Source organism: Aquila chrysaetos, chromosome 3 (genome assembly GCF_900496995.4).
Source record: "Aquila chrysaetos chrysaetos chromosome 3, bAquChr1.4, whole genome shotgun sequence".
Classification (NCBI taxonomy): domain Eukaryota; kingdom Metazoa; phylum Chordata; class Aves; order Accipitriformes; family Accipitridae; genus Aquila; species Aquila chrysaetos.
This window is the reverse complement of record NC_044006.1, coordinates 33,302,392-33,326,776: the sequence shown is the minus strand read 5'-3', so window position 1 is coordinate 33,326,776 and position 24,385 is coordinate 33,302,392. Positions and strand designations below refer to the sequence as shown.

General features: G+C 38.4%; 1 protein-coding gene across 1 annotated transcript in view; it reads right to left on the bottom strand.

The window, feature by feature from the left end:
* Positions 1 to 24,385, bottom strand: part of OSBPL10 (oxysterol binding protein like 10) — a 128,095-nt gene that overhangs the window by 69,062 nt on the left and 34,648 nt on the right. The window contains 4 exon segments of the mRNA XM_030007562.2: positions 7,051 to 7,242; positions 20,012 to 20,091; positions 21,840 to 21,906; positions 21,909 to 22,017. Of these exon segments, the coding sequence (XP_029863422.1) occupies positions 7,051 to 7,242; positions 20,012 to 20,091; positions 21,840 to 21,906; positions 21,909 to 22,017 (448 nt within the window).

Here is a 24,385-nt window from a genome sequence, read left to right as displayed (position 1 = left end):
AAGGCAAAGATTCAGAGGAAACAAGAGTATTCAACTCATGTTTATGTGATATAATAATTATTGGTTTATAGTATTAGAATAATTTACTTTTCCTAATCCCCAAAGTGAGACAGTTAATGCTACTTACTGAATAATTTTTATAAGCACATGCATATTTACTACTTAGGAAGTAAGTAGACTGACACTCCCAGAGATTTAAGCATCCCATTTATCCCCTGAGGAGACCTGTTTTTATTGATCTTCACAGTACTAACTTCAGGTAAAATAACCAGACGTAGGAGATGAGACTTCTACAGACAAGTCAAATGGCCTCCAAAGAAACTGCCACAGAAGATACCAAATAATTTCATCTGTTCTATATGCTCTAAATTTGCTTTTTGTCTGTAAGGATATGGATAGCCAATCACAGTTAGTCAGAACATTTCTGCATGCTTGCACGGGTATTTTCACACTGTATGAGGCACACACATTCCTAGAACTGGGGTCAATATCAATTCAGAAGAAAGTGCAACGATAACATCTGCAGCTGCGCCTCTCAGCTCTCATGTTAGGTTTGAAACTGGTAATATACTGTTACAGGTTTAATGCCCCTAAACAAATTATAATGGTTCCTGTTAAAACACAGCTGGGAGCAACCCTTTCAATATCAGCCAGCTCAGCGGCAACTAAGCTGTTAAACGTACCTGCAACACAAATTTGTATCGCAATACTTCTCAATTCAAAAAGTGTTTCTAAGCACAGTTAAATAGCAGCAGCTGTAGTATAACTTACACAAGCATGTTCTATGCCAAATAAATATCAACAGCTGAATTAAGACTTAAGGCCTCATTCACTTTCTATTGACTTCAGCGGACACAGAACCGACCCAAAAGTTTTCTGCTGTCTCTTCTTCACTACCGCTAGCCAAGAAGAAATCATTGCTTTCTGAGAAACAGCTATGGTTTTGGGTTGGTTTTTTTGCAAGCACTTTTTCATTATCTGTTTTAGAGTGGAGGCATTAGTCACTGTTTTCCACACCCTGCTAATTAAAATGAAAAATTTGTGACAACAAGTTTGCCGACAAATGGATGTGTAATACATACAACACATATAAAGTATAGATGTAGTGGTATTAAGATGTAACCTTTTAAGTAACACATCTCATTTTCTGACCAGCATCCATCTATAGTTACAGACTACCTATTTTGCATATGATATGATGCACTTGATTAAAAATGATCAAAAGGATGACCCTTTACCTTTAATTTATTATGTATAGTGGAGGGTGGGAGGAAGATATTTTAAACACAAGCCCAGGAAAAACTGGAGATCTATAACTAACAAAGGTTCCTCCTTTGTGTTCTTTCCCTTCTCTTTCCAAAATTGCCACTCACTGTACCACAATATTATTTGTCCAAATGAACAGAAAACAGGATACTTAGATTTCAGAAGTGAAAAGCTATAAACACTTTCTGCAGTATCTATAAACTACCAAGATGAAACTCCCTCGTCAGTCCAACTGGGAAATCTATAGGGTGTATTTACTACACCAGTTTTGAAGTGCAGGAAGACTCTAGTTAAAAGAATCAACCACAAACTGCCACAAAGAAAACACCACAAAGCTACCTTTTATACTAAAACATGTCTAGAAGGAAAAACAGACGTGATTTTACGTAACTAGTTTTAAATCTGCCTAGCAAAGGCACAGCAGCACAGACTTCAGCAGTCCTATTGCAGCTACAGTCCATTGTTATCAGGCCTCTCCCTGATAAAGCACCTACATTACTAGGCCAGAAAGACTGACATTAGAACAGTTTAGCAGTCCATCCTACATCAACACCTTTTAGTTAGGTCAATATGATGAGGCCATTTCCATCTTCTAAAAGCAAATATTTGACTTATTAGCTATGCAGTGCTGAAGGTCATCTTTGTCACAAAACTAGCTCTCATCTTCCCCCACTCCAAAATCAAGATGAGAACTGTCAGTAACAGCAACAGATCTAATGTATAGCACTTCTCCCTGCTTACACATAAGTTTATCAAACTAATCAAAATTATACACCTACTTTCAAACGCCTCAATTATTAGTAGGATTTTTTTAAATGTTCTTTGTGCATACTTCACACTCCTTACGTATGATGTCCTGTTCAAGGATCTGAATCAATTTTTTTACATGTGCCCCTTATCACACAACCGCGCATAACCTCAATGCTATGCCAAATACCAAAAGCTACAGCATTCTTTTTGCTAGAACTGGCATTAGATTGATCTTATCCATTGACCGTTTTATGTACATACAACAAAAGGAAACAAAAGCAGGATTAAAAAAATTAAGTAAAAAGCAAAACCTGACTTTTTGAAAGCTGTGAAGTAAAATGTGGCATGGAACAAAAGTTACCAGTTTTTCCCCATACTACCAGCTTAAATACCAATTATGAAACTTTACCATCAACATATTCACAGCTTAGTGTATGTCTTTGTGTGTTTGCACATATGAAAGTCCTGCAAGTTTGAATGCTTCCCTGAGTGGTTTAAGTACTGCATCTGCTTTTTCACCTACAATGCCGCCTGTGCAGTGCTATAATTCTGTAACAGAACAAACAGTTCTCCATGCACAACAGCATACTTTTTTGCTAACAGTAGCTAGTCACAGCTCCTAATTTTGCTATCCAAATATTACAGTGACCTGAAGACATTCACTTCTCATTGAAAAATCCCCCAAGTGTTTTAGAATAATCTTTTTCTCCTAGTAACCACATAAAATTGGACAATTGCAGCCCCACAAAATTGCAGGTAAACCTCACTCCATGAAGCCCTAGGTGCAAATCCTAGATTTTCCTATATTGTAAGGGAGGAAGCAAAGAACTATCAGCTAGTTGCATAATTCTGGCAGGAATCAAACAGTAACCATGTTTATACACGGCAAAGGACATGCAAGAAGCAGTAGGACTGTCATCTTACCAAAAAGCAGTCCTTTCCAATTTCTGGAACTGCCCACTGGCACATAAAATAAATGTCACACTGGTGAAGGCCCCATGAAATCTGGATCTCACTGTACCAGATGTTTAGAAACACATGCTGATGACCAGTCCGCTGTAGAGCATCAAAAGTTGTAACAAACACCACATTTCTAAGGTATCAGAAATTCCTCTATCGACTTTTTAAAATTATGGAAAAAAATATTTCTCTAGACTTCTTTTGGTTCAACTCCATTTAATTTCTCTAAACTTCTGTACATAATCAATGTAAGTTACTACAAAATGTTCACATACTGCAATTCTTGCTTCTTTAACAACAATGGTAACACTGGCAGAGGTCATACAATAGTCAGACGTTCTCAGCCAAAATAAACACCATTCCAAGATGAAGTGTGCCACTATTATTTAGTTCAGTGACAGCTAAAATTTCATATGAAGTGTGATGTGGCCACTTGGCTTTATGTTCCAGTTAATTTTAATTGCCTGCAGTAAAGAATTCTGCAAGCATAACTCTTATCACAAATTGCTAAGAGGATAATAATATGTGTAGTTTAAAAAACATTATTCAATTTCAGGACCACACACACTTAGGTTACCATAAAATCACTTACAAAAAAAAAAAAAAAAAATCAGTTGAAAGCATCTCTTTAGTCTAAGTTATGGCCCAAATAGAGAGGTAGGATCTTGAATAATTCTGTATAAAATCCAACACATAGCAGATCAGCTCTCCTAAATTAATGTATGGTGAATTTTAGTTTTGATGTAACATTCCATAAATCAGTACAGACTGGACTACTAACATCAAGTTAATATAAGCAAAAACCTGATTTAACAGAACAATATTATTTTAAACAAAAAATTACATTATGATGAAAAGTAATACTCCTGAGCTCCTTTTCAATTCAATGCTATACGAAAGTAACTTGAGTATTAAACGTAAAGTTTTTATAGCAGTCAAAAGCTCCATCTTCATGTTCAATTTTAACTTACCAAAATTTTGAAAAAAGGTGAAGTTGTAATTTCACAACAGAAACACTTATTACATGGATCACTTTGGAGACCTACACAGTTGCTTTTACTACCTTCATAGAATTTTGCATGTCAGTTTGGTGCTAAAAAGACCTCTTTGCTATAATCTGTTTTACACTAAAATTCTCTATGCTGTCAAAAAAATAAATAAATTAAATCAGCCATAACAAACAAGAGAAGGAAACAATGTTTCGTTTATTCTTACTATGAAAGGAAAAAAGGGGAAAAAGAACAACCAAGTATTACCAAATATCATTGCATTATGTCAAATATAGGACTACATTTTGTCCTATTTGCAGGATGGAGATACACTTTACTGTTTCCAAATAACATGGCCAAATCAAGAAAAACTCGTCCAGAATAGAGTAGCAATTTCAAGTTCAGCACTTCCCAGGGACATTGTCCAAGCTAGTGAAGGTCATATGTCCCACGTGAAGGATACCCCTTTTGCAGCATTCCTGTTTTTCACAGATCTCTCTATATAATATTGTAGTATTACCATAAAATAGTTCTCAAATTTAAAAAATACACACTTCCTCTCATTTTCCAGAAGCATATTGACTCTTTCCATTGATTCAACTACAGTATTTTACAAGATGTAAAATTAGTTCATGTAGTCCTATTTACAGTACAACAACAAAAAAAAGCTTATTTGCACGTCAAAGCTTCAATGACTTCATTTTATAAGGGGAACACTAACACAGATCTATAATCCCTTTGCAGTCTGTTCCCTTCATCCAAATCATACCAAACAACTTCCAAACAAAAGCAAAGATTTGGGTGTTGAGCAGGGGATTAATTCTCTCTTATTGTGCTTTTAGTTCCTATTTCTTCTCGCTTCAGATTAAAAAAAAAAAAAAAAAAAAAAAAAGGACTAGAACAGATTTAAGTGCACTTTTGTGAAGGCCTCTGGACCCATCTCTTTATTAATAAATTTAACAAGGGAGGGTAAGATCTAACAGTCACCACTGACTCATATAGGGAACAAGAATATTCCCTGAAAAAAACAGGCAGCATATACCCAAGTTAATGCATTCACTCTGGAAAAGGGGGGAGAAGGAAATGCACAGAGCATGCCATTGAAACGAAATCTGCTTCCTTAATCTGGAAAAACAGACTTATCCTTTCACAAGATGGAAACAAGATCAGTCAAGCAGCCACTTTTTACATGAGACTGGGAAAGAGGGCAGAAGGACTATTTTTACACTGATATGCTCTTTAAGAACCAGCACGCACACACAAAAATCCAATACACAAAAAGGTAAAGTTCACATTCTTCCTTATAAAATTTTCTTATGCATTTTTTATCTTGGTACTATTTTCCCTCCCTGAAAAACACTAATTTCTTTTAACCTTCAATCATTACCACATGTACAATGTCTAAGATTTTTTTTATTGCAGCCCTCTAAGTTGTTCTCACAAGATTTGGTGTTGCAGCTGAGGTATCACTCACATCAAACATAGCAAAATAATCATCATCCATGATTACAGATTAAAGTCCTGTAATATTTACCTTTTTGGAATGACATTACATTGCAATAGACTGCAAACAAATGAGTCAGCAATGCCCAGGCCTTTTCTACAGGGATGATACCTAGCCACTTATTCTCTGTTTTACTACAGGCTAGTATTTATTTCTTCCTTCCCAAGTGTAGTTTTTTGCATCTGTTGACTTTTTCCCTTCCCAACTTATTATGATCAGCACATATACTAAGTCTCTCTTTTAAATTCTTTTCAGCCCTACCCAGCTTCATTTGACAAAACTGCAACAGCTCCCACTGTTTATTTTATTAATAGGTTTAAGGTGCACTCTGAATTCAACCTATGAGAGCAAATACATTTAGTAAGATAGAAACAACTTGGGGGACATGATTGGTAGGCAAAGACAAGATATTCTCATGAAAAACAAACAGATGTGTGTTTTCTATAACGTAAAGAAAACATGGGTGACATTCAGACAGCATGCTCTTCAGAGCAAGGAAAGATTATCGTAATACAATAGAGGATACAAGGGAAGTTTTCACTTTTAATATTACTAGAAAACAAACAAGCATTCTTCATCAGGATGCGTAATTTGAGTCTTCATTGTGAGCATACACTAAGAATTTATTCAAACTCTTAATATGAAAGGTCTCCATTTATAAAACATTTAGGGAGTGTAAACTTAAAAGCAGGCTCTGGAGATTGCATCTTGACATTTTAGGTATTTTATATGGGTAGGTATTTTAAACCCATGTGATAAAAGAATGTTTTAAAGCAGCTAGGCTGCCAACAGTTTGTTTCGTAGAAGTGGTGGGAGGGGAACCTACAAAGGCACTATTAGAGAAGAGCAAGAAACTCAGACAAAGCAAAAATAACAAGGGATGAAAGAAAGGTGAAAGTGAGTTCTGTGAAAGTCTGCCATACTATTTAAGCTTAAAACTCTGTACTATTTTTGTTGTCTGGAAGACAGACTTAAATTGGTGTATGAGTTATACTTCTTAAAACCTGGTAAACATGCTTTGAAAGAAACATGCTTTCTTGTTTGCTTTTCATGTGTTTAATATGGACAAAGCATTCTTCCATCACAAGGCCAGCAACAGAAACTTGACAAAAAATTTAAGACTATAGCCATAGAGAAACAAACTGCTGAGTGGGGAGAGCTGTGCCTTCTTTCACATTCATTCAACAGACATTCAAGTTAGGGGTTTTTTTCTAGTTATATTTAAATGCTTCAGGGCCCTCTCTCCAATCTGAAAGGTTTTGCTGCATGCAGCTTAAAAGAGATGTTCCTCCAGCACTGCAGCACCACTGCAAAGTCTGGGAGCTGTGGCCAAACTACTTCCTCTTTTAAGCACATGCACACGCTAATTTTAACATCGGCATAAAAAAGCCTGTATAAACCAGACTTTAAGCTGAACCAGAACTAAAGACCACCTTTTGCTCAGCAAGGGGATCAAAACAAAGCAGTCAAACATAAAGTAGGAAACAAAGAGAATTGTTAACTTGTCAGACTTGGTTGCTTATTCTAAAGGAAAACAAGCATTTAGAAGTTATAGCAAAACAGCAGATTTTTCTTTCTTACCTCTCTGACTTCATGGAGTTGACCAGAACGCTGGCTCTTCGCTCTTCGAGCAGCTGCAGGTGATTTGTGATGTGTAATGGTTACAACAGTCGGCCCACTTTGATTCGTATATTTCTGGCCACTAGGAGATGCAGAATTAACTGTCCCAGGCGGCAGAAGAGATGAGCTTCTACTTCGTGAGGATGAAATGCTCTAGAACAACGGGATGTTGATATTAGCAACCTTTACACAAGTAAATAATTTACAATTCAGACTATAGATTTGTGCTGCTCTACTTTCCTCACAAACCTAAATCTGGAGGTGTAACTGTGCTCAGGACTGATTTATTCCTTCTGAACCATCTGCATTGCTCAGCAGGGATCTTCTTGGAAACATTGTGGCTATTGCCTTTGTGTCTTGGCTTGTCTGAAATTGGCCTTAACAAAAATCTTCACAAACTCTTACCTATTAACATGCTGCTAAGTTCTTACAACCATACTTTTTACGAAAGATTAGAAAGGATTTTGCAGACAGAGTAATGACAACACCAACACAAACATTTTTTATGAAGCCATTGACCTATAGTTCACCAAACTGGTATGAACAGCAAGAAAGAAAAAAAATTTTAATGCTTTCACCTGATGAACTTCTGAAACAGTGCAGTGCTGTTTTCAACTTCAGAGGAGCTGCAATTTTGGCAAGGCCAATCCACACACCAATTAAACATTAACATTTAAAACAAAACATGCCTTAAAGAGTCAAGAGGTTTTGGAGGAAGCTTGGGATAAACCCTAAATACAAAAAACGCCAGAAATAAATCTCCAACAGTAGCTGCAGTGTGAACGCTCGTAACATACAAACTATAAAATCAGTCTGAACATTCAAGAACTTTCTCTGTTCTTATCTAACCGTTTGTCAGTGCTGCCATCTTGGTTTGTTTTCTGCAGCCCTCAAACCCAAGTTTTCTTGGAGGTCTTTAGGACAGCAATTCTCAATCAAGCTCAGATGTGCACTAGAGCACCAGGGGACATCATATATAGAAGTGCAATATAAAAGAGCTGTTCCTTTCTATTTGAACTGTTGATTGCATCTGTAAGGTTACAGCTGAAACAGAGTAACTCTTACCTCATGAAACAGAAACCACTTCAGAGAGTGAAATTTAATAGCACTTTCTTAAAGTGAGGTATATATATACAGCCCTAGGGGTGAAATACCATTTCACCTCTCCTACAAACCCTGCACAACTAACGATGGCTGCCTTCAACATTGCTAATACAGTTACCATCAACATGAGGTACCACTCTTGAGTCTGCTGGCAAGTGCACAAAAGTATTACTTGGGTGCAATCTCTCTTCTTATCCCTTACAGGTCAAACTTTGCAATTCTGGGGTAATTTCATTAGAAGACTTAAAATCCAAGGTGGACAGGTTCCACCTAGCACTGGAATTAAAGTCAGGCATCATGTTACCTACACTGACTGTAAATGACGAGGCAGATTATCTGGCACTGCCAAGAAGGAAGAGTGAAATAAATTACATGATCCCTCTGCCACCCCCACACAAAACTAGACTTCAGACTTTTTGAGGCATTTGAAGGTCTAAAAAAATGGGTTATCACATTCCCAGTGTGCAAAGAGCTGCTATACTCATAGAAATAAGCATTATTCCATTGGTCTGGACTTACATTTACAAATACTTCCAAGAATGATGGACTGACTCTGTTTTTGCGATGAATATATTCTCTACTACCATGACTAGTAAGATTATAATAAAAAGCATCTGTAAAATCAGACATTCAAAAACTATCCATCCTGCTGATAATTCACAATTGCACTAAAACTGGATTTGACTCTAAGGAAAAAAAAAAAAAAAAAAAGCATGAAAAGCATGGTGAGTGGAATTTGTCAGAAGGGCACAAAAGGTTGCCAGGTTTTTAACTCATCTTCCATTTGAAAAAGCACTGCTTAGACATAACTACAATTAAATAAGAGCCAGCAAAAAGGTATTTGGGAGAAGGAAGGGGATGAGGGAAACTGGGTACAATTGGATTTCCTTTTTTAAATAGGAGTTTCACAGAAAAAGGCTATCCCTAGTATATAATAGCAGAATATACTTACTGATGTTTCTTTTTTAAACTGACTAGCATCAGAATACTTCTAAACTAAATTTAGAGTGCAGAAGAAGAACAAGGTAATTTCATTTTTTTTCAGCATAAAATGAACTTATCTTCCAGTTTAATAAAACTTATTTTGTTTTTAGAATGAAGCTTTCTGAGAATAACTGACACTCTAGTATCATGCGATCACAATATTAAAAATACACGACTACTACTTTCATATAGCTAAACTGATCCTAAAACTAAGATAAACAGCAGCAATGTAAAACAGTGAGTTTAGCCATTAGTTTTGCTTCAAAGAAAACAACATTCTGTGAGGAGGGAAGTTTTATTATGTTTTGATTTTCTTGGGGATGGGGGGAAGTTATAGATCTGCAAATAACAAAAGTAACATAAAACAAATATGGAAAAATCCATGCACTGTTTCTGTTTAAATACAGAATCAGGAAGGAATTCTAGGAGAGAGTTGGCTTTCAGAAAAACCAGCTGCCAAAATAATCTCATTTAACCAGCACACTTTGAGAAGTATGTTCATAAATTGAAATGCATGTACATTCTAAGTTAATATCTGTATCACTGATATTATTTGGCATTTCAATGCTATTTTTCCTCAAGACTGTTTCAAACTGCAGTGGACTATCTGCATCTGACCCATGGATCACAACAGACACCTTGACTGCAGTTCACACCTCACATTTTCTCTCATCACGTCACCTAACACAATACACCTTTCACCAAACCCCACTTATACTTGGGAGTCATAAATTTGATAGTGAACTATTAGTACAAAAGCTGCTAGCTAGCTGTGATTTTTTTTAACTGGCTTTGTATCACAAATAAGTAATGAACACATTTCCAAGAAACAGATATGCCCATCATTTTAGGAGTCTCTCAATCCAGATTAGATTTTATTCTGTGCAAGATTTGCTCTATTTCATAACACAACTCACTGGGCTACATCAACTACACTCCTAAACTGTGACTTGAGGCAGAATAAACAGTCTGTGGGACCACAACGCATTTAAGATGGCTTTTCATTAAGTTTTGCAAAGGCCTGTGGCAGCTCACAGCAACTGTTGGTGGACAGTCATTTAGGGCATGGAGTTTGGGAATCAGTGGAGCAGTGGAGAAAATCAGGAAGAACAGCCCACCTGTAGTTTCAGTGGCAGGTGGTCCTCAAGAAGGCTGTCCTGCTACAGGGTGTGGCGGTGTGCTCTCCCCTCCCACGCCCCAACCTGACCTGTATTTCCCCGTAACCCTGCCCAAGCAATAACCACGAGTGGCGGTTGATAACCACCAGTGGCGGTCGTGATGGATGCGTCTGGTCGCGATGGCTGCATCCGGCTCTAATGTGGACTCAGGGGAGACAGATAACAATACAATAGCCGAGGGCTAATTTGAACAATGCACCTGCCTAACCACAGTGCTGGTCAATGTCTGACTCAAGCCAAATTTGGAAGAAACTAACACCTGTAGTCAGTATGTAAATATGAGTCAATTATCTTACTCCATAAATAGTGGACAGCTGAGGGCCCGTTGAGCTCTCCTGCACGGTAGCACGCTGCATGCCAGGATCTCGCCTTGAGTAGGGACACCTCTCAAGGTTATTCCTCAAGCTCGAGAGAGTCCTTGCCGCAACAGATTCTCAGTAAGTGATTAATAGCATGCTAAACTTTGAAATCTGAGCTAAGTGATGGAAAGGATTGATTGCACATATATAATCCTTTAGACATAAACCGTTGACCAAGTCTGGATCCAGCTGCACCTAAACTTCCCTCTGAGAAGGAGATTAGAAAGCAAGGGGATCCATTCTGAACCTCATGACTCAACAGGAGGGTCTCCCCAACAGTTTTGTCTGACCCTGTCCTCTATGCAGTAAGTATCAAGTGAACCTCGCCATCAAATCTTGTTAAACCACAGTTGCATTTACTATCAAACACTGTTAAAGTGCTGTTTTATATCTATTGCTACTTTTCTCTTACAAGTGAAGAGCGTCACTCCATCCGCGACACAGGGACGCTAGGTAAACTCAAATCTCTACATACACAAGTTCACAGCCTGGCAAGGGCTGACCATATCACACTGCCTGGTGTGCCTGACATTCAGCTGCATGCCTTGCCCTACAATAGTGCTATGTGATCTCTAGGGAGTGATCACCTCTGCCAGTGAGCCTCTCCTAGAGTCCTCTCCTTCTCCTCTCAGCACAATATATCAGTCCTATGCAGCTCGCTGAGCCAGGAAGATTGGCAATCTTGAATTAGCAGGTACAGCCACGGTGTGTGCCAAATATCAGAGGCAAATACATTGGTTTGAACAGCTCCTACAGGTTTATAAGCAAGTTTTCCTCACCTTTTCGTTTTCCGTCCCTTTATACTCTTCATCCATCTAGCTAACCAATGTTTCCGTCCAACGTGGCAGAAAACTCCACCAGCCCATAACAGAAATCCTGTAGCATCTAATTAGGGATTATTCTTTAGAGGACGTCTGTAACATGCAAACCCTAAATGAGCTCAGCACCAGGACCTCTGGCTACCCATGAAACTACCCTTAGGCAAGGCCTCATGATAAAGAAAGAATTCCAACTTACAACTTGCAAAAGCAGTCACGCACAAAGCGCAGGTGAATGTCTGCAGGAGGCAGTTTCTACAAGCCCTCAAAACCTTTTGAAGTGGGGTTCCACTCCTCAATGCCACAGAGAACAGCAGCAGAGCACTGTGCCTGCTCCATCCAAGGAGACAGGGGCAGCAGCTAATTCCTTCTGACAGTTTCTTCCTGCCACTGCCAGAAGAAGCCTCTCCAGGAACTACACACTCAGGCCCTTAGGCACTTTTGAATTTCACAACACATTGTCAACACCTATGTCCCAGCCAAATACTTGACTCCTCTTTTGCAGAACTTCTTCAGATTAAACACGGGGAGTGACAAGCATCAGTTTGCACTGATGTGCTGTGCAAAAATAAAAATTTTCCGTTTTTGTTAAAATGTTAAAACCTATGTGATGTTTTCTACAGCTAAAAACTCTCTAATTACACATCATACTACAACAGTCATTAAAGTCACTCTCCCAGGAAATCAAAGCAATGACAGTAACTCATGGATCTTTATTCCTTAACCCCTGCTCTTCTCCCTAGTGCTGCTGGTATGACTGATCTGCCCCTCTTAACTATTATCATATCTTGTTTTCTTTGGACCTACTGCTTTCTGGTTTGCAAATAAATAAATAAATAGATAGTGAAATTCTGATGAAAGGAAGACATAAGCTCTTCAACAATTAGTAATGCATAGTGGCAATAATGAGTCAAGAAATCCACAGGCTGAAGCATCCCAAAAGGATTACAAATATTCTTTCCTGAGGCTACATTTTACCATTGCTCCAACAGTTTTCCTGCTAATAAAATGAAACTAATAAAAGAATAATAAAGCAGCTAATAAAAGATTAATTTGTAACTTGTGTTCATCTTGGTTTTATGACCTAAAGCTAGTTAAAGTATGCTTAGCTAACATAGATTTGGGTTAAGATTTTTATCTTAGTAGACTGTCCATCTCCAAGATAAAAAGGCACTATAATGAATGCTTCCATTTGGATATCAAAAATCCTAACAATTAAAATAACGTAATTGTAGAACAGTAAGTTCCAACTATACTAATGTTTTCATGACTCATTCTCCCTGGAGATTGCCCTTCCTGCTCACAAAGCTGAAGTGTTTTTCGCCATTTACCAGAAGCAGTTTTGTTTATTTTGGAAAGTAAATGCAATGTTCCAGAAATCAATAAACTAATTTCTGAAGTGAATTGTCATAGCTGTTTATGGCTGATAATCATCATTTTCACAGGCACTGTGCCATAGATGTTTTCTACAGAATAACACATACTGAAATGACATTCCTTTACTCCTCTGCATATATAGCACAGAACCAATCCCTGCACGCTGCTTTAGAGCAATGAGAAGTCACACGCTATCAGAAGTAATTACAATTTTGAGACACCACCATTCAGTATTTTAATTCCCATCTACTTCTTTTCCAATGCATCTTAAGTAAACAAACACTGATAAAAGAAAAATAGACAGAGATCCATTTCATTTACATTATAATAATTTACAAATATTAAAATGTAAATGACTGAATCTACATAACATCCAAACTTCAGCACTGCAAAGGGAAAAGCTTACGATACGCTTTGCACATTTGTGTAAAGCACCATCTATGGTACTAACTTTTCTGACAGAATATTATAGTGCTTAATCATCTTCAGTAAGGCAATACATGCATCTGCTTTTAAGCAAGAGACTATGATAATCATTCCATCATAATATCTTTTCTTTGTCAAAAATCATTTGAGCAAGCTCATGTTCAGTCCTAAACAGATTTTTTTTCCATTTCTGTAGAAACTGAAAGCAGAGAGCTGTGAGCAACTCTTATCTTCATGCAGCTTCCAAAGCGAGGAAAAAAGGTGTCAAACACACACATACCTACAGCCAAGCACTGCTTCCTTCTCAGCGTCACCACTGTAAGGATTTCCAAAGCATGTTTTAATTAGAAGCACTATTCTTTAGTTGACTTCTCTAGGTCAGGGATGAAGGGAGGAAGCAGACAAGCATACCAGAGGAGGAAATAGTGAACTTGCCCAAAAGGAGAAGAGGCTTGATGTGCGTAAAAGACCCAAAACAACACTCACAAAGACTTGAAACTTTCACTAATCTGGCTTTATGGAAGCAGTTATCATGCAGACATTAAAAATACCCAGTGAATAATCCATTTAGAAATTTAAAGGTATCTCCGTGGACATTCACTAATAAGGCAAGAAGAAACCTAATAAAACCAAAGATCTATGATAGCCATTCTTCCAGCTGTGGAGAAAAATTACACATCTGCCTCATAGGGATTTGATAAAAGTGTTGACCTCAAACTTCCAGGCATTACTACAGGTGCTGTTTCACATTACAGCTAAACTGCTACTGCAGTTGCCACCGAAAAGGGCAGGTTTGGACTTGTTTCTCCACCATCTCTCCATGCTGGCTCTGAGGCCCATTTTGACCTCATGGATAGCCATTCCAGGGAGTTAAACCAGAAGAGAAACAGAGATGTAGACACACATACAGAATTTTTTGTGGCTTCAGCTCCCCAAGCTGCCTTTGCAGAGGGCTGGATGATGGTTATAACAGGCACCAGGAGCACTGCTTGAGGGGAAAGAGAGCAGGACGGCACCTCACGGAAGCATGCAGTCATCAGGATGGCTCAGTTTTAAATATGAAGCCTCAGACTAAACCAGAGAAAGGTTAGGTTTTGGGCAGATCCATTTCAGCCATCCTCCATCCAGGAGGAACAAGAGAACAGAGCTTTACCATCAGGGGCTGCTGGAAGCAGTCCAGTTTCTCCTACATTAGTGCTCATCCAATTCCTCAGTGAGCTGGTCAGAAAGCTAAGTCCTTTTTAGTAGGATGTCATTTTTTCTGTTTCTGATGCCCAAGCTAACCCAGAACCAGAAACACAACAGAGCCCGCACAAAGGGTGGCAGCAGAAGGAAGGGAACTGGACTGCCATTTACAGCTGAAGGGAATTAGCAACTGAGTTCAGCTGAAACATAAATCCACACCATCCAGTTTTCGGCAGCTCACTGCGCAGCTCCAAACCAGAAGCTGGAACAAGGGGGAGTCTACCTCCTTATTCTAGCACAGACCTAAGCTGAAAGTTACCATCTGAGCACAATTTAAGACAGAAGCTACTTCAACAAGATAAAGGTTTCTGTTCCCTGCCACATTGCTGATAAACACTGAGAAATACAAGGGTTGTATGCCAATCCAGCAACTCATCCACACGTTGGAATTAAGAACTGATATAAAAACCCGTGTTTGGTTTTAGTAGTGCTCTTACAGCCACCATCATTAAACAGTCAAGAAAAAAAGTGGTATGAAATAGAAGAACTAACAAGCTTGTGACAATTTATGGATATAAAATTGTTCTTGGAAGTTACCACAAAAATTATGCATAAGCCTACTTCTTCTTGGAAGCATTTTATATCACTGAATTCCAATTTGACTAATGCTTTAATTAAAACTTGTACAACAATATTCACTTAGAATAGTCTAAAAAAAACAGCAAATCCTACCCAGACATAGAAGACTTCTTTCAATGCAGTGCGATTTGGCACTCTGTGGAGATTGAGCAATCTGTAATTAAGCAAAATGAGACTTGTATGGGAATACCAAGAACATTAAGACTATGTTACAGCATGGGAATTATTTGCCAGAGAACATTATCCTTTTACTGCTTTTTTTATCATTAAGATGTAAAATTTAATTAAAACAAAGTGACAGACAGCTTGTGTTACACCCACTTGTTAGCTGTATAGCTCACCTTCAGACCACTCATTAGGATGCAACTAAATTTAGTCATTAGTATACAACTTTTTTTTTTTTTTTTTTTTTTTTTTAATCACTGCTCTGCTTCATTTCCTCCACGACTCCAAGTCCCCAGCTGAAGCTTTAAAGACAGCAAGGACAGCAAGCCATACAGTGGCATTTTGAAGCAGGCAGTAGCTCTGAACAAGGAAGGAAACCAGTGCTGATCTGGATCCAGTGCAGGAAGAAGGAATGCTCTCCTATGAATATTTCACAGAAATAGTGACACAGCTTCAGCTTTGAAAAACATTCTCCAAATTCTCATGTTTTCCTATGAATCTCTTTCCAACAATATCTGTTCAAGATTTCAAAAACGTGTTCTCTCTCCAATATGAAAGACCTGTAGCGAAGAGTTGCTTCACTGGTATTCTTGGAAACCTTCCCAAGGCTTGCCTGGTTATCCCATTATTTTTCCCCAGTTAACCTATATCCCACTTGCATAAGATAAAACATATCCCTCACTCCGTATTTTACACTTCCCATTGCACCTCCTTCTCAAGTGTATGACTCCTAAAAAATAGCTAGAAATTTCTGCCTCTCGTTCTTCCTGTGAAAAAGGTGAGTTTAAGCTGTAGAAGAAGCTGGGAGCAACCACTCAGGCTCCAGCTTTCCCAATGTAGAAACATGCCTGTTCCCAGCAGAGACAGAGCTTGGATTCTGTTCAAACTCCAGAAGCTTACAACACGTGAGTATCTATCTGCCTGTTCGTGACAGCGCTATCAGAGACAGACAATTTGTGGTTATCACTTACCACAGCCCTCAAAGTATGAGGAAGGGGGGAAAGAGAGAGATCCAGCCCTCCTGCCATTAGAACAACAAATCACATCATGACAGACGTATCAATGGTAGGGCTATTTTAACAAATCCAAAAATACAGATTTTTGTCCTCAATTCTGCAAAAGGAAGTCAAACATGTACCCTTCTCTGTGTCATTACAGACCTTTGTACGTAATTCCAGTCCCTAACCCCAACAAAAAAGCAGCAGTAAGGTGGCTAAAATAGCAACATGCTATTTTATGTAAATTTAAAATATTTTAAACAGCATGTTTCCACCCCATGCTAATAATTATTATATTATTATATAAAAGTACCTTCAACTACAAGAAAAAAAAAAAAAATCACAAAGAAATGCAGCAGTTCTTGCTTCCCTTACCTCCTATCAGGCAGTAGATCTGAAGCAAGAAACTTTGAGGAAAAGAAAAAAATAATTTTTTTCTAGTTTCTGGAACCTCTGTGAAGCATCACTCCCTTGTAACCAGTATCTGATCTCCAAAATCTAATCATTGTAACATAAAAGCTTTTGATCACTTGCTTTTCTAGAGAAAAGCAGAGAGAAGCTTTAAAACTTACTTGTAGATAAAATCCTACTTAGCATTACATGCAATGCTAAAGTCAGGGAAAATCTGCCTCTCAGATAATACTCTAACCCTGAGAAGATAGGAGGGGAAAAAGGAAAAAAGTATGTTGAAAAACAGTAAGAGACAAATCTTGTCAAAAGAAAGGTTCCTAGAAACAGGTAAGCACGACATTGCTTCAAGTACAGTACGCTTCTGAAGTAAGAAGCAGAGTCATCAGGAAGCACATAAATTCCCAACATTTTATTTTCTAGACTGTTAAGGTTAAAAATACAGAAGATATAAACCCCTCTTTGCTCTGTGGCTTAGAAAAGTGGACAATTAAGAGTGCTTCACTAACAAACATATGAAGTGAAAAGTGACCTAGTCTGATTTTAGATGTAGACTTGTAACACAGAACTAAGAAAAATATTTTAGTTTTCTTCAGCATTTCTATTTCATACTAAAAGGATCCAAGCTAATTAAAATGTATGACTGGCTGTACAAACCAAAATGCATCTATACTCCAGCATCCTATGCCAAGTTCCTGTAACTCATCAGTCTTCTAAGAAAAAATGCAAGAACCCTCCTTCTGCTGTTCGAAACAATCTTTTGTTTGGTTCCTCAGTTACGTATGCCCACCACCCCTCAGTCAAGGAAATCCTTTTGTTTTCTTGCACAATGAGCCTAGGAACCAGAAGAAAGTCACAGCAGTGGTATGTCACTGTGCAAGAGTACAAGAACAAGTCTAGAGAGATGCTCCCCGTTCTAAGCCCTTCCTGTTTCTAAAAGTTGCATATTAGATCTTCTGTGACAGTCACCATCTTTCTATTTTATAGCCTCCCACTCACTTAGTCAAGACTTTCTAACAACATTTTGCCTTTCAAATACTTTTCAAATCTATATACACTTTTGGCATCCAAAGCATCCCACAATACTCTCCAGTTTTCATTCATCTCCTTTTATTTTGAGTTTTCACCTCGTTTTCTTTGAGGGTCCCCCATACCGATATTAACAACGAGCAAATACCTCCTATTCAGCCACTCCAGAGCACTTATTAACACTATACTTCCCTGATTTGCCCTTTCCCTTCCCATCATCAGAAAAAGACGCCAGTGTAGCCAAGTTCCAGTACACAGAGTTCATTCTGTACAGAAGAGTAACAAAAGTGATGAAAAGTACTTTCCCCCACTCCAATGTTTCCATTTCAGAAATGGAAGGGGACTGATAAAAGTATTTGAGACAAGTATTTGACAGAGTTAGAGCAGTCTAAGTATTTTCCCTTCTGTTCCCTGCTCCTTTCCTGGTAATTCCTAAAATTCTATTTGCTTTTTTTGGACTACTACTAATTGCTGGACATTTTCAATGTTGTAACACCAAGATTTTTCTCTTGACATACTAATTAATTCAGAGCCTATCAAAATATGTAGATACTACTACTGCAGGAGCTCGACATGGAGAGGCAGTATGAAAAATCCTGAACATAAATTACTAAGTACAACAGTTTTTACTTAAGGAGGAAAAATGATCCAAACTTCACTTACACAAAGATCAGCTTCAACTCAATTACTGCCGCTCTGGAATGAGATTTTGGTATTAAAAAGAGACACCTCTACAGAATTATTTATCAGGAGCAGGCAAAAGGAGAAAAACAAAGCCAGTATTAAGAAATATTAGCAAACAAATAGAGAGTAGAAGTATAAGAATCACTATGCCATTGCACAAGTCTCTGATATCATATATACTGAACAACAGTTCTACTACCTCATCACAGTACACTGTAGATGCTAAACATTTAAATAGGTTCAAGAAGCGACCAGAAAACTTGTTGAGGAATAATTCATTGATGGCAATTGAGTATAAAAAGTTACCATCTCTATCTAGCACAGGAAGTCCCTGAGCTGCAAACCAACAACAACTGTGAGAGTATCCTGATCAAGTAGAGTTGCACCTTTCCGAATAGTACTGGGCCACAGCTAGATAAAGATCATATTTAATTGCCATGTGTAAGAATTGAAAAAGTACCGAAATACTGAAGTTACTTTTTCTCCTTCAAAAAGGGCTTTAATTATACCATAAGTGCTTCTTGACAAGTCCACATCGCTCACAAAGAACAGAAAGTTGGTTTTATTTTACTTCACACACTTCAATGAATGCCAGTCTTCTCAAATACCATCCATCTTTTCGAGGTCCAACTTTCAAAGATAGCCAGGATCATGACTTTCCAGTTAACATAAGACTGATATTCTCAACATCTTGGGGCAGGGAGGAATCCTTTCTGCTTGCAGTTATATGCATTTTTTTAACATAGCAAACAATTAGTCATGAGGAAAGCAACCTTTTTCATTCTTGTAAAGGTATCAATAGAAGTGCTTAAAAGACTGAAGATAAGAGCAGAACTTTTTTTTTTGACTTAGTATTAACACCAAAAGCATAAATAAAATAAATACAATAATAATTTATTTCTAATAGGGATTTTTGTTTGTTTGTTTTTAATATCTCCCACTTTCAAAGTGCGTTCTAATTTAAACAGATTCATGTCATTTCTACTTGGAGGCAGGTGACACCCTCAACCCATCATTCTGCAATTTTTGAAGTCCAAACGTTTTACCTGTCCAAAATATTTATCTGTTTGATGACAAAAATTCTGTCATCACTTCCAAAGAGAAATAAATAATATAAATCTTCATATGATGACCTCTTTCAGATCTGGTAAAGAAGTTGAAGACTGACCACTTTTAACACCTACCTGAAACTTTTATAATAAAGGCCATTAAATCTTATAAAATTAAATAAAACTATTATCAATTAACACTTTTAAATACTAATCAGGACATCACACAGGTATTTATTAATAAACTGTTTATCCAGCCACTCAATTAACAATGTATTGATAGCATCCAAAATGCACTTCATTAATTTCTCATAAATAGGATAAAGTTTATTTATTAAGATTGCCCAATTGACTTAAGCCTGCTTCAGTTAGTGACAAATGACAACTTGCTGCTTTTATTCATAAACCTCTAAACATCAAACCCACTAACTGCAGCAGCCAGTCTATCATCCAGGTCATGCTGTTCTTCACCTACACCACTTATAAAATAATAGTTACTTCTCCCTCTTAATTATTTACCTTAGAATTACCTTCCTTGTGATGTTTGGCACAGGATCGAAGCTGAGTTATCCAGTACTGTTTCTCCTTTGCATCAGCAGCTAGAACAGAAACAAGAAAATGCAGGGACTCACACGTAAATCGATACTCTTTTTTTGCATAAGAGAAGGTGATGGGCCAGGGTGATGATTTATTGGTTAGGATGCATTACAAATTCTAATTCACACTACTTAATTTAAGTATGTGTAAGTTCTTCAGTACAACACATCTAAACCTCAACTTAAGATGTCATGGCCAGTTGGAAGAGATAAGCTTGAGCCTTCTTCATAGTTACTCCAAGTGTTATTAAAAGCAGAATTACCTCAAGGTGACTTTTTTTAATTTTTAATCCACTTTGTTTTACTTGTCTCTCTTTGTGAGGGACAAGGGCCACACCAAAGCACTTACATCAGTAAAACCTCTGCACTCAGGCTGTCAATCAACTACCAAACAAGCTACCAGTTCCCCAGAAATTTAAGTACTTCTGTTTCAATGTAGTTGAACTAAATCTCTCTTTAAACATGTGTATCATTTGCATGCAACTTAAATACACAAGGATGAAAACCACAATTTCCCCCTCACATTTTTAAAAAACAGCTTTAAAAACTATTGAAAAGATTATCTGCAGCCACACAGGTGGCTCCTGTGTAATATTAATAAGTCTATTTAGGAGAGAGGTTTGGTTTTGTTTTAAACAAACCACTACTACAGTAATTGTAATTAAGAATACCCATACAGAGTGGGTAATTTCAGCAAACATTTTCTCTTACTTCCTCTGCTATTAAGTATCTCAATGGTTACTGACTCAGCATAAAAATTATTTACTGATTTAAATAAAATTCATAGATCTCATTAAATTAAAAGCAGCATATTGTAAGTATTTGATAATCTCAAGTGACTGGAAAAGCATGATAATGAAACCACAAGTGTTCATGATTTCTAGCTGTGCAAATTCCAAAACATTTTAACAGAAACTCTCCCTGGTTGTTCTTGTGTTTCCGTTCTACATATAGAACAGCAACACACTGTACCACAGGGGAGGAGTCCTGCATACTCTGTCTTGCCAGATAACTGACAAACTGTGGTCAGAATAAAACTAACATAATTTTAAACTTTTGTTATACCACGTCACTTTTTTATTTCTTTTTTTTAATAAAATAGTTTGATATTAAAGTATCCTGATCAATCAACCATACTGAAAATACCTTAGAATCAGAATACTGCCTTTTTTTTTTTTTTTTTTTTTAATTATTCCAAAGTAACTCTTACATACCTTATATTGTCTTTCTTATATTTGGGAGCAAAGGAAGGCAAAATTTTATGTTAAGGGTGCATTCTATTATTCCAAGACTGACAAGAACATATTATCTTAACAGCCTTCCACTGGCATTTTTCCCTTCTCTGACCCATCAGCAGATTCATTACTGCACATTATCTGCAGGATGGTGGCAGGGGAGAACAATATTAGAAATTAAATGCTATGCTGTGGACAGCAATGAAAGCTGCTTTTTCTACCTTTGGAAGCAAACAAGAGATACTGTACAAGCAAAATGCCACAGTAACAACTTACAGAAGGCATCTTGAGGTATCTTCCAGCCCTGAAAGTCTACATATTGTAAATTCACACATATTTAACTCCAGATTACTCTTCCAGTGTGTTTTATAATACAGTATGTAACAAGATAGCTGTATAACCACTACTTTCTGACAGTATAGGGAAGTAGAAGAGAAATGAGATATGAGAGAAGAGATGTAGAAGCAGGAATGGGAGAGAAGAATGACTCAGGTGGCACTTCAAACAACACTGTACCTCTCAACTTATACATCTCTCCATTAGCAGAGTAGACCACCAACATGTGTGGCACTTCGTCACTGGGTGTGATATTATAGCTCCAGCTAAAGACAAAGTTCCACGTGGCTTCTGGTTTTTACTTTGTTCATTCACGAAATACTGCAGAATCCCCGTCTCAAAGTCCAGCACAAAGTACCTGTTCAAAGAAAATGCAATTGTATAGTATTTGTTAGAGTTTTTCACGCATTTACTCAAAGAAGAGCACAGACTGATCTTAAATCAAGATCATAAATAAACGAACGAGATTAAAGTCGTTTCTGTAATAACCTAATTTTATAAGGTCCTGTTATTTTGATCATTAGGTTTGGTTTTCAAGGGTACATGTGAGCTGTTCTTTTACTCATGTTTCTTTCAGATTAATGGTGAGGTCCACATACAAGACATGAAAGCAAGGAAAGGAGTTTTTAATTTAAGAGGTTCCACTGAAGAAGTATGAGACTGCTTCTTTTGGGGGGTTTTGGCCCCTCCCCTTTTTCTACCATTTATAACCTTGAAAGACATGCTAATTCCCCACAACTAGTCCTTTGAAAAGATGACACTGCTTTTGCAGACGGATGAGCACAATTAAAGATACAATGGTATTTTCATCTTTGTGATAATATTTCACATGCAGATGTTGAATGTAATTTTGAAAACTGGCCAAGGGAACTGAGTATTCAGTTCCCAATAAGTAATAGGTAGGAAGTATGGACACCCATGTATAAGAAAACAATCAGGAGGAGAGAGAAGTAAAGTCTAAATTCTATTTGGTCATTCTGCTAACAAATTCTAACAAGGAAAAAACATTTTTACTGCTGATCATACATTTAGGATCAAGAAATAGTCAGCCAGTGAAAATCAAGTAAGTAAAATCCACAAAAATTTAAAAAAAAAAAAAAAAAGTTTTTACGAAGACAAGCCATGCCACAATAAACCAACTGCTAGGACTGCAAGATCATACAAACAAAAATAAACTAATTGCATTGTCCAAGTGCACTAAATGAAAGTGAAGATGTTTCGATGTTAGTATGTTGGTCTCAAGAGTTGGAAACATAATTCCTCCCCCCCATATAAATCTATATTTCACAACAGCAGAGATCTTAAATTCCATCTCCCTATGGAAATCATCTATGCTATTACACAGAACAACTATTTAACACTCTTTGCCAAGAGGGAACGGACAGCAACCTCCTGGCTCACATGAAGGACAGTTTGCTATGACTCACAACAGACCAGAGTGAAGATCACACGAATGCGGTTTAAGCCCTGCTGGCAACAAAGCACCAGGAAGCCGCTCGCTCACTCTTCCCCACCCCCAGCCCTGGTGGGATGAGGAGGAGAAAATATAAAGAAACACTTGTGGGTCATGACAAGGACAGGGAGGGATCACTCACCACTTACGGTCACGGGCAAAAGACAGGCTCAACTTGGGGAAAAAACAAAAGCAATTTAATATACTACTAATCAAATCAAAACAAGGATAATGGGAAGTAAAAGCAAGCCTTAAAAACACCTTCCCCCTACCCCTCCCTCCTTCCTGGCTCAACTCCACTCCCTATTTCTCCACCTCCTCCCCCCCAGCAGTGCAGGGGGATGGGGAATGGGGGTTGGGGTCAGTTCATCACACGTTGTCTCTGCCGCTCCTTCCTCCTCAGGGGGAGGACTCCTCACTCTTCCCCTGCTCCAGCGTGGGGTCCCTCCCACGGGAGACAGTCCTCCACAAACTTCTCCAATGTGGATCCTTCCCACAGGCTGCAGTCCTTCACAAACTGCTCCAGCGTGGGTCCTTCCACAGGCTGCAGTCCTTCAGGCACAGACTGCTCCAGCGTGGGTCCCCCGCGGGGTCACAAGTCCTGCCAGAAAACCTGCTCCAGCGTGGGCTCCTCTCTCCACGGGGCCACAGGTCCTGCCAGAAGCCTGCTCCAGCACAGGCTTTCCACAGGGTCACAGCCTCCTTCGGGCACCCACCTGCTCCAGCGTGGGGTCCTCCACAGGCTGCAGGTGGGCATCTGCTCCCCCGTGGACCTCCATGCGCTGGGGGGGTCAGCCTGCCTCACCATGGTCTTCCCCATGGGCTGCAGGGGCATCCCCTCCTCCCCTGCTCCTCCTCCCCTCCTTCTTCACTGACCTTGGTATCTGCAGAGGGGTTCCTCTCACGTCCCACTCCCCTCTCCGCTGCAGGTTTTCCCTCCTTTATCCCAGAGGCGCTACCACCGTGGCTGATGGGGTCGGCCTGGGCCAGAGGTGGGTCTGACATGGAGCCGGGGAAGCTTCTAGCAGCTTCCCACAGGAGCTACCCCTGCAGCCCCTCCCCTGCTACCAAAACCCCTCCACACAAACCCAGTACACAGCAAGTTACCCCCTTAGCCTCTACTAAAAAAACAACCCTAACAATCTGGCTAATACCACTAACATGGGCATTTGGAATGCATACTATATGCTAATCCTATCTAGAGGAAAAGTAGCAAAAATCATATGAAGTTGTGTACAATATTTCAGAAACTGGGATTATTCAGACTTCTATA